Consider the following 12,000-nt stretch of genomic DNA (forward strand, 5'->3'; position numbering starts at 1 on the left):
AGCCATCTGTGTCAACATGGTACCTGCAATGGGGCTCATTTTTATATTTACATTTCTGTGAATTTACAAGGAAAATGTATCCTTAATTCCTTTAAATAATCACCTCAGTAATCAATCACTACAAATAAATATTCTAATGTAAATAACCTAAGCCTCACTCAAACTCCTTCAAATCACACCATGGGTTAAACAACCATGAACATACTGTACTAGTGTGGAAGCAATGTCCTCTTGCTTTGAGTCCAGAGCCTGCCACAGCGGAGGTTCAGGGGAGTTAGGATGGGAATTGTGGTCTGCTCCTTTCCCACACAGAAGTCCGACCACAGCGCTGAGGCTCTCACTGATGCAGAGCTGCAGTGGAGACTCTCCATCACGAGTCCTGGTAAGAAACATCGAGGGAGCTTTACAAATCTGCCAGGCATAGATCTTTATCATATAAATGGAAGCAAACATTCCTGTCTTCAAAGAGAAAGAAATATAATTGTAAGAAAAGAGGATCAATCCTCTTTCAGAAATGACAAATGGCCCATGAATCATAAACAGAATCTAGAACTTATAATAAGCACGAGAGAACTACAACAAAGAAAGCACACCTCAGGTTAACATCAGCACCATTGTTGATTAGGAAGGTGGCCACCTGTACTTCCTTGACTTGAATGGCCATGTGGAGAAGACCATACCCCTGGGAGTCTGTCGTGTTGATGTCAGCCCCAGATTCAAGCAGCTCTTTTGCCACATTGATCTGGCCTGTTCCCAGAGCCACACCAAGGGGGGTCAAGTCGTCCGAGTCGCGCAGGTTCAAGTCAGGCATCACTATTGAGTCCACTTTGTTGCTCTCACAGTATTCTGGAGAATAGTTATGGAGAGAAAGGTTATATATCAAAGTCAAAAAGAAGAGAATAAAGACCACATTACCTTTTCTTCTGCATGATCTCTAATATAACCTCAAAGCTATTATGTAGACAGTATTTTTTTTATTCAATATGCCAATTATTCTTCATGCTCAATCTGGCACAGAATATAAACAAATGAGTAAAAATAAAGATTAGAGAAAGTGAAAATATGGAAGGGAAATAAAAAATACGACTCCAGATTTACCAACAATGGTAGGAGCCGCACCTTTATGATCTAAAATTGCCCTAATATCATCTTCATTCTTATTCTTGATGGCTCGGTGCAAGGGGGTTTCGCGGAAGGTTAGGCTGGAAGTGGGAGACTCCTCAGCGTCCTCCGCAAATGGGTCGTTGGCATCGATTGGGGTGCCCGCCGGCGAAGAGGAATAGGTCTGAAGATTTGGATTTGCTCCGATCTGTGAAGTTGTGAGAAGAAGTGTGAAGCGTTTTCCTTTTCTATTATGTAGAAATAAACTCATGAGCTACTTTTTTATCATTTCAGTAGTATACTTCATTTAGAGAAAAATTGTATCTCTTAAGTTAAGAATCACACAGTAGATGATATGAATTCATCTTATCAATCTGATGCAATGTGAATAACACACACACACACACACACACACACACACACACACACACACACACACACACACACACACACTTACATATTTATATTACCTGTAGTAAAGCAGTTGTGAGCGAGGGAAGACCAACAGTGCAAGAAACATGGAGTGGAGTCTCCCCATCGGCATTCACAACATTGCAGCTGGCACCCTGGGTCGTGAGGAACAAGCCGGCTTCTTCCATGCCATCTCGTGCTACCAAGTGTAACAGGGACTCCCCACTTGAACCAATCACCTGAACAGGAGGCAAAAGGTGGTCTTTATATTATACATACCTTATGATAGATTACTAAACTAAAATAGTAAAACACAAAGTGGCTTCATTCACTATAAAAAGTTTTCTTGTTTTGGTTAAAATTACAAGTGGTATAGATTCGGTGTTTTAGAAATATGGAAAAAATGCTATAAACCTATACACATCTGTATGCATACATCCTACAACATGAAAACACTTATCCTAAAAACTATCATATGTACAACATCAATTGCACATTTTAAGTCACACACTATATCAACTCTAACACCAAGAGTGAACACTGAACCCACATTCTAAACAGCACAGGTTTACATTCATTGATCATTATGGAAATAAAAATATCTTTTCTATCTTTAGTGTAATTAATAAAGAATTAAAGATGACAAGACCTCTTAAATTCCTAAAATCTTTAACTTTTTTTTTGTTCTTGACAGGCAATGCATGAAATATCATATAACCAAGTTTGAAAGATTTTTTGAGACTGACAAGATAACTCTTCAATTTTGCAGAACGATAAAGTGAAAGGCAATTAGAATACATACTATCGAGACAGTATATCAGAATGCAAGCTATCAGAATCTTTGGGCCTTTAAGAGGTTTTTGCAGACATTCACTACGAATATTCAGCAATTCTGTTAAGTTAATAATTGTTCAATCATTAATATCTAAGATTTATTTAGAAAGTGCCTCTAATATTACAGATGTCAGACACGCCAATGATCCAAGAGTAATAGTGTGTATTGTTGATATTTGTTGAAATCTGTGCAGAGTCCATGTTCAAATCAAGGAAATAGTGGAATACATAAAAAAAATATATATATACAAAATAAAATAATTCTATATATCTAAGGTAACACAACTTTCCAAGGAATTATAACTTTTGGAGGATCAGACAAAAAAGTTGATATCTAAGTTCATATATATTATTCATGCTTAGAAAAATAAATAAATAAATAAGAGTAATTTTACGTATCTGTCATTTCAGTTCCTTGGGTTCATGTACCTAATGAGAAGGAAATCTAGATAAGGGACATCTGACAACAATCATACATGTATTATTGCCATCCTGCTATATATTTGTCGCAATTAATTAGACTGATTCAAAGGAAAGTAAATGGCACGATTTCTATTGTAAAATCAGAAGAGAACTTGGAGAAAATCTTCAACTGTGATCCACAGAAAAAAAAAAAAAACTTTGACTGTGTTGAAAGGCTATTTTGTGTCTGAACAACTACAACCAAATATGCAACCAAATAGTTCAAAGCTGAGGAATTTACTGTAACACAAGAGTACAAGAAATGGCAAACACTAACCATTTCTTTTATATAATAATAAATAAATGGCTCTCTACAAGGCTTAAATTTAACAGAATAATATTAACTTGCTGATGCCAGGAATGTATGCACACATATACTGCCCAGTGTGGCTTTATTCTATATTTTCTTTCTTTTGAAAAAAGTTTTACTTCTCATTATTATTGTTACTAATGATAATGAAAAATGCTAATTGCTAATTATAAAAATAATGATAATGATAAGTAATGACTATGATGATGATAGTAACAGATATAATTTTTAAAAAATACATGGAATGAGAGGCCAAGGACACCTTATAATTGACTCCTTGGTGACAAAGCAACTGTGAAGCCATCTGCACATAAGCAAAACAAAGCCACAATGGACAGTGCTGGGTTGAATGCTTTAATTTCAGCCTCTTGCTTAAAAGTAAAATCACTGTATGTGCTTTACAACCAAAAAAAAAAACTTTGTGTTAACACAGCTTTTACACACACCAAGTTCATAGAATAAACATCAATAAAACACACTGTAAGAAAAAAGGGTATTTTGAGTGTGCTCCAAACCATCAAAATTCACAAGGTAAGCCACCTTACCTTAGTGAACCTCGAGGGAAACGTACATCCTGTGATCTTAGCATGCGGGTTAAGAATGAACACCAGTCAAGACCGAACTTGTTCAATATAAACTTCAGCTTTATTGCTGGAGATTTATAGATCACATGGCAAGGAGTTTATGAGTAAAATGAAGATGTCCAAATAAATCATATAACTTTCACAATAAAAAGACAAAAAATACAGGATGAATTTCACAAATGGGGATAGAGGAGGATGGAGGGGGGGGGGGGGGGTTGCCTGAGGTGCTGTGTGTGCTAACACTTGTTTTTTTCATGAGCACTCATACATCCAAACACCCACACCCACCCACACTCACTCACACTGCACACAAGTGCAGACACAGACATAGATGCAGATGTACACGTGTACACACTAACAAACACACACGCAGAGTTTCTAATTGTATGTATGTATATATGTATGTATGTATGTATGTATGTATGTATGTATGTATGTATGTATGTATGTATGTATGTATGTATGTATGTATGTATGTATGCATGTATGCATGTATGCATGCATGCATGTATGTATGTATGTATGTATGTATGTATGTATGTATGTATGTATGTATGTATGTATGTATGTATGTATGTATGTATGTATGTATGTGTATATGTATATATATATACATATATATGTATGTATGTATGTATGTATGTATGTATGTATGTATGTATGTATGTATGTATGTGTATGTGTATGTGTATGTGTATGTGTATGTGTATGTGTATGTGTATGTGTATGTATATGTATATGTATATGTATATGTATATGTTTGTATGTTTGTATGTATGTATGTATGTATGTATGTATGTATGTATGTATGTATGTATGTATGTATGTATGTATGTATGTATGTATGTATGTATGTATGTATGTATGTACGTATGTATGTATATATGTATATATGTATATATGTATATATGTATATATGTATATATGAATGTATGAATGTATGAATGTATGTATGTATATATGTATCTATGTATGTATGTATGTATGTATGTATGTATGTATGTATGTATGTATGTATGTATGTATGTATGTATGTATGTATGTATGTATGTATGTATGTATTTATTATTGTATATGTGTACACACACACACACACACACACACACACACACACACACACACACACACACACACACACACATATGCATATCCATGTATATATATAAACATATGCATATATGTATATATGCATACACAAGTACATGTGTGTATGTATGTATGTATGTATGTATGTATGTATGTATGTATGTATGTATGTATGTATGTATGTATGTATGTATGTATGTATGTATGTATGTGTATATGTATATAAATATATGTATGTATATGTACATACATTAGTAAGTATAGATGTATATACCTATATATGCTTCTCTGTCTGTATCCATGTATGTATACATGTAAGCATATGTGTTTTGAGGACAGGATGCAATTGAAGCCTACCGACACAAGGACAACCCAACCAGGTCAACATCCCCCAAGCTCTTTGCTCACCGCATCTGGCGAGGCTCCCTTCTTGATGAGCTGCGCGGCGTAGGAGGTCTCCCCAAACTCCGTGCCTGTCTTCAGGGAGTACCACAGCACAGGGTACCCAGCCTTGTCCCGCAGCTCCAAACGCAGGTTGTCGTGCTCGATCAGGACACGGAAGATCTCCTCTCGCTCGCCCTCCACGGTCAGGTGCAGTACAGTCCTTGAAAGGGAGAAGGAGGGAGAAGGAGGGAGAAGGAGGGAGAAGGAGGGAGAAGGAGGGAGAAGGAGGGAGAAGGAGGGAGAAGGAGGGAGAAGGAGGGAGAAGGAGGGAGAAGGAGGGAGAAAGAGGGAGAAGGAGGGAGAAGGAAGGGAAAAAGAGAGGATGGGAAAGGAGGGAAAAGGAGGGAGAAGGAGGGAGAAGGAGGGGAAAAAGAGAGGATGGGAAAGGAGGGAAAAGGAGGGAGAAGGAGGAGAAGGAGGGAGAAGGAGGGAGAAGGAGGAGAAGGAGGGAGAAGGAGGAGAAGGAGGGAGAAGGAGGGAGAAGGAAGGGAAAAAGAGAGGAGGGGAAAGGAGGGAAAAGGAGGGAGAAGGAGGGAGAAGGAGGGGAAAAAGAGAGGATGGGAAAGGAGGGAAAAGGAGGGAGAAGGAAGGGAAAAAGAGAGGATGGGAAAGGAGGGAAAAGGAGGGAGAAGGAGGAGAAGGAGGGAGAAGGAGGGAGAAGGAGGAGAAGGAGGGAGAAGGAGGGAGAAGGAGGAGAAGGAGGGAGAAGGAGGGAGAAGGAGGGAGGAAGGAGGTGTCTAGGAGGAAACCTGAGCTGGAGGATGATGGACGTTGGTAGTTACTCTGAGTGTAGAAGGAATGGGAGCAGAGAGATTGGAGGAAGGATGAGGTGTAGACATGTTATCTTGGGTCATGATTAGATAGTTTTGAATGTCTTCAAGAACTTCTGCAGTGGAGCTAGTTGGGGAGATATGAGAAACAAAGGTTTTCTTATGAGGGGAGAAGAAGGAACAGATGTTTGCGGGGCAGAGGGAGAGGTTGAAGTAGGGGAGGATGGGGTAAGAGAGGATAGGGTAGGAGAAGATGGGGTTGAACATTTAGCTTGTTTTCTGCACAGAGGGAGAGGGGTAAGTATTGGAAAATAGTGACTGGAGTGTCTGGAATAGTGGTGGAGAATGGGGTGTCTGGACTTAGAATGGCAAAAGAATTTGACTGGGAGAGGGAGGGGGTGAAAGCTAGAGGAGGAAGAGATACTGGAGGAGATGTAGCAACATCTTGGGTAGAAAGGGGAGAGGGGGGCAGAGTGAAGGCCATTACTAGAGTAAGGAGTGAGAGAAAAACCTGACTGACGTGACTCCTGTCTGGCTGTTGGTGACCAGGGTGTGCAGTGGGGTCCTGCCGTCTCCATAGGGGTCGCTACGTTCACTGAGCAGCCATGGTTCATCAGGAACGAAGCAGAGAATTCATCTCCTAGAAATAATAATAATAATAATATTAATAATAATAATAATAATGATAATAATAATTACAGCAATAACAATAACAATCATAATAATAATAATAATAATAATAATAATAATAATAATAATAATAATAATAATAATAATAATAATAATAATAATAATAATAATAATAATAATAATAATAATAATAATAATAATAATAATAATAATAATAATAATAATAATAATAATAATAATAATAATAATAATAATAATAATAATAATAATAATAATAATAATAATAATAATAATAATAATAATAATAATAATAATAATAATAATAATAATAATAATAATAATAATAATAATAATAATAATAATAATAATAATAATAATAATAATAATAATAATAATAATAATAATAATAATAATAATAATAATAATAATAATAATAATAATAATAATAATAATAATAATAATAATAATAATAATAATAATAATATTAATAATAATAATAATAATAATAATAATAATAATAATAATAATAATAATAATAATAATAATAATAATAATAATAATAATAATAATAATAATAATAATAATAATAATAATAATAATAATAATAATAATAATAATAATAATAATAATAATAATAATAATAATAATAATAATAATAATAATAATAATAATAATAATAATAATAATAATAATAATAATAATAATAATAATAATAATAATAATAATAATAATAATAATAATAATAATAATAATAATAATAATAATAATAATAATAATAATAATAATAATAATAATAATAATAATAATAATAATAATAATAATAATAATAATAATAATAATAATAATAATAATAATAATAATAATAATAATAATAATAATAATAATAATAATAATAATAATAATAATAATAATAATAATAATAATAATAATAATAATAATAATAATAATAATAATAATAATAATAATAATAATAATAATAATAATAATAATAATAATAATAATAATAATAATAATAATAATAATAATAATAATAATAATAATAATAATAATAATAATAATAATAATAATAATAATAATAATAATAATAATAATAATAATAATAATAATAATAATAATAATAATAATAATAATAATAATAATAATAATAATAATAATAATAATAATAATAATAATAATAATAATAATAATATTAATAATAATAATAATAATAATAATAATAATAATAATATTAATAATAATAATAATAATATTAATAATAATAATAATAATAATAATAATAATAATAATAATAATAATAATAATAATAATAATAATAATAATAATAATAATAATAATAATAATAATAATAATAATAATAATAATAATAATAATAATAATAATAATAATAATAATAATAATAATAATAATAATAATAATAATAATAATAATAATAATAATAATAATAATAATAATAATAATAATAATAATAATATTAATAATAAAATAATGATAATAATAATTACAGCAATAACAATAACAAAACCAAAACAAAACAAAACAAACAAATGAAGACAAACAAACAAATAAACAGACAAACAAACAATTAAACAGACAAACAAACAAATAAACAGACAAACAAACAATTAAACAGACAAACAAACAAATAAACAGACAAACAAACAAATAAACAGACAAACAAACAATTAAACAGACAAACAAACAAATAAACAGACAAACAAACAATTAAACAGACAAACAAACAATTAAACAGACAAACAAACAAATAAACAGACAAACAAACAAATAAACAGACAAACAAACAAATAAACAGACAAACAAACAAATAAACAGACAAACAAACAAATAAACAGACAAACAAACAAATAAACAGACAAACAAACAAAAAACAAACAAACAAAAAACAAACAAACAAACAATTAAACAGACAAACAAACAAAAAACAAACAAACAAACAAACAAACAAACAAATAAACAGACAAACAAACAAACAGACAAACAAAAAACAAACAAACAAACAATTAAACAGACAAACAAACAATTAAACAGACAAACAAACCAATAAACAGACAAACAAACAAATAAACAGGCAAACAACCAAAAACAAAACAAACAAACAAACAAATACACCAATTAACAAAAACAAATCCCTCGCACTGACCCCTCCTGACGGCCCTGTGCAGGAGCGAGGCGCCCGTGGGATCGGTGGTGGTGACGGAGGCGCCGTGCTTCAGGAGGGTGTCGGCGATGCTGTGCTGCCGCCCCAGCAGTGCCAGGTCGAGGGCCATGTCGCCGCTCTCGTCGGCCTCGTCCAGAACGCCCGGGAGCTGAAAGTGGAGGAACGTGAGTGGAAGGTAAACGGAAAAAGTGAGCTGACGGGGGGGAAAGGGGAAAGTGAGTAACTGAGGGGAAAGTGAGCTGAACGGAGGGGGAAAGGAGTGAACGAGGGGAAATTTGGGCTGAACTGGGGGGGAAAAAGTTGAGGGGAAAGTGAGCTGAACGTGAGGGGAAAGTGAAGGAAAGTGAGCTGAAAGTGAAGGAAAGTGAGGGGATAGTGAGGGGAAAGTGAGCTGAAAGTGAAGGAAAGTGAGGGGTTAGGGGGGGGGGAAAAGTAAGCTGAAAGTGAGCTGAAAGTGAACGAAAGTGAGAGGAAAGTGAGCTGAAAGTAAGGGGATAGCGTGGGGAAAGTGAGACTGCGATGAGCTACGTATTTTCTAAAAGTCAAAAAGTTAAAATAAATGTTGTGATTGAAAGACCTAAAAGTACTTTACATACATAATTAAGAATGTCATTCAAGACAACGGAAATTTTCAAGCAGGTTTTAAGCAGAGAAAAAATAAAAATAAGAAAAAGATAATAAATCAATAAAATAAAAAAGAAAAAAACAAAAGGAAAAAAATTAAAAAAAATTGAAAAGATAGAAAAAGAAAAAAATAAAAAATAACAAAAAAAAAAAAAGATATTTCCGCCGGAAAATTTGGCCAGTAAAAAAACAGAATAAAAAAAAAAAAAAAAAAAAAATAATAATAAAAAATAATAAAAAAAAAAAAAATTAAAAAAAGTCAGAATTAAAGGGGTAATTAAACTGGGGAAATAGAGGCAAAAATGAGGTTCTATGTTACAAAGCTATGGGGTAGGATTATATTTTACTTTTTAATTTTAAATCATAACGAGACTCGTTCCCAATCTCCCTTTTTATGTCGTTACTTCGCAGACAGTTGCAGTCTTTCGAAATGAAAACCCAAAACATGTGTACAAGAAAAAAACCGGGAATTTTTTAAAAAACACCGTATATAAATTACATACAAAAATATTTTATATATATAATAATATATATAATATTTATATATAAAAATATATAATATCAATATATAAAAAAAAAACCCCCCCCAAAACCAAAAAAAACACACAAAACACACACACACACACACACACCCCACACACACACATATATAATATATATTATAATAGTCCCCAACCGTATTCCGTTCATTGCCATTAACCGATTTTCATGACAATTCTTAAAAAATAACAACAACAACAACATACGCAAAAAAAAAAACTCCCTCCAACCTCGGAAAAAAGTACAAGTAAAAAATCTACTGCAAGCATTTTGAGAAGAGAAGAGACAGTCACGTCCAACAGGATCAAATCAAACCAATTCTAATGCAGTCAAAAGATCAAACTAAATCAAGTTAGATCAAAGCCTACCAAATGTAAAAAATCTTACCTAATGAAAATAATAATAATGATAATAATAATAATGATAATAATAATAATAATAATAATAATAATAATAATAATAAACTCAAGCCAAATCTAAAAAAGAATATATAAAAATAAAATCTCGACTAATAAAATAATAATAAACAATAATAATAATAATAATAATAATAATAATAATAATAATAATAATAATAATAATAATAATAATAATAAACACAAGCCAAATCTAAAAAAAAAAAAAAAAAAAATTAGTCAAGCCAAATTAAATCTTAAAATATTTCCCGGTACACTGAGTTACACGAACGAACTGGTCATTCAGCTTTCTTCCCATAATGGTGATGATGATGGTGATAATGATGATGATGATGATGATGGTGATAATGATGATGGTGATGGTGATGATGATTTTTTTAAAATAATATAATTCATTGAATATCCCCGTTTCTGTTTCAAATATGGATGGAGTGAGAGAGAGAGAGAGAGAGAGAGAGAGAGAGAGAGAGAGAGAGAGAGAGAGAGAGAGAGAGAGAGAGAGAGAGAGAGAGAGAGAGAGAGAAAGAAAGAGAAAGAGAAAGAGAAAGAGAAAGAGAGAGAGAGAGAGAGAGAGAGAGAGAGAGAGAGAGAGAGAGAGAGAGAGAGAGAGAGAGAGAGAGAGTAGGGGGGGAAGGGGAAATCTGATGAAGAAGAAGCAAAAGAAAGAAGCAAGGAGGACGTGTCTTAATAACGAAGAAATAAAAACCCACGACCACCGATGATAAACAGACCGAAAGTAAACAGAAGTAAATGGATTTGTGGCAACTCAGGGTCTGTGGTAATCCAGCGTCTATGGCAACTCAGTCTATGGTTATCCAGCGTCTATGGCAACTCAAGGTCTATGATAAACTAGCGTCGATGGCAACTCTGGGTCTGTGGTTATCCAGCGTCTATGACAACCCAGGGTTTGTGGCAATCCGTCTATTGTAATTTCCACAGATAGTTATATGGCAGCCCAGGGTTTATGGCAATCCTGACAGATGGCAGCTATGGCACCTTCCTTCGCAACTGCCTCGACATCGCCGGCCGTGAAAGCCCCGCCAGCGCGCTCCTCTCTGGTTGCCATTTAAAAGTTCATGTTTTTTCAGTCTTGCTTTTATTTATTTTTTTTAAGCTGGTTCACACACACCCCCTTCCCTTTCCCTCCCCTCCCTTGTGATCTCTCGGTCGGTCCGTCAATTCTGTTCGCCTGTCCGTCTGTCTGTCTGTCTGTCTCTCTTTCCCTCCCTACCTCTCTGCCTCTCGCTCTCTCTTTCCCTTCCTCCCTCTCGCTCTCTCTTCCCCCCCCCCCTCTCTCTCTCTCTGTCTCTCTCCCTCGCTCTGTTTCTCTCTCTGTTTCTCTATATATCTGTTTCTCTTTCTCCCTTTCTTTCTTTCTTTCTTTTTTCTTTCTTTCTCTCTCTCTCTTATCTCTCTCTCTCTCTCTCTCTCTCTCTCTCTCTCTCTCTCTTCTCTCTATCTCTCTTCACTTTATTCCGCGTGGAGCCATATTTCTCCTCCCCCCCCCCTCCCTTCCTTCCGTGGCGCCGAATAGTAATGATCGGCGCAGACTATAAATAATATCTCCCGCCACTCCCATATCCGCCACCCACCTTATCCGCCCCGCCACAGC

General features: G+C 33.4%; 1 protein-coding gene across 1 annotated transcript in view; it reads right to left on the reverse strand.

Annotated features, from left to right (window-relative positions):
- The window catches only part of LOC125028000 (rabankyrin-5-like), a 49,436-nt gene that overhangs the window by 6,856 nt on the left and 30,580 nt on the right, over nt 1-12,000 (reverse strand). Inside the window, exons 8-16 of the mRNA XM_047617248.1 lie at nt 8,791-8,956; nt 6,523-6,642; nt 5,982-5,986; nt 5,197-5,475; nt 1,572-1,751; nt 1,099-1,309; nt 594-846; nt 206-379; nt 1-23 (exon numbers count right to left, since the gene is read on the reverse strand). The exon at nt 1-23 is cut by the window's left edge and continues 51 nt beyond it. Of these exons, the coding sequence (XP_047473204.1) occupies nt 1-23; nt 206-379; nt 594-846; nt 1,099-1,309; nt 1,572-1,751; nt 5,197-5,475; nt 5,982-5,986; nt 6,523-6,642; nt 8,791-8,956 (1,411 nt within the window). The remainder of the gene's footprint in view (nt 24-205; nt 380-593; nt 847-1,098; nt 1,310-1,571; nt 1,752-5,196; nt 5,476-5,981; nt 5,987-6,522; nt 6,643-8,790; nt 8,957-12,000) is intronic.

The sequence above is a fragment of the Penaeus chinensis genome, chromosome 1 (genome assembly GCF_019202785.1).
Source record: "Penaeus chinensis breed Huanghai No. 1 chromosome 1, ASM1920278v2, whole genome shotgun sequence".
NCBI lineage: Eukaryota > Metazoa > Arthropoda > Malacostraca > Decapoda > Penaeidae > Penaeus > Penaeus chinensis.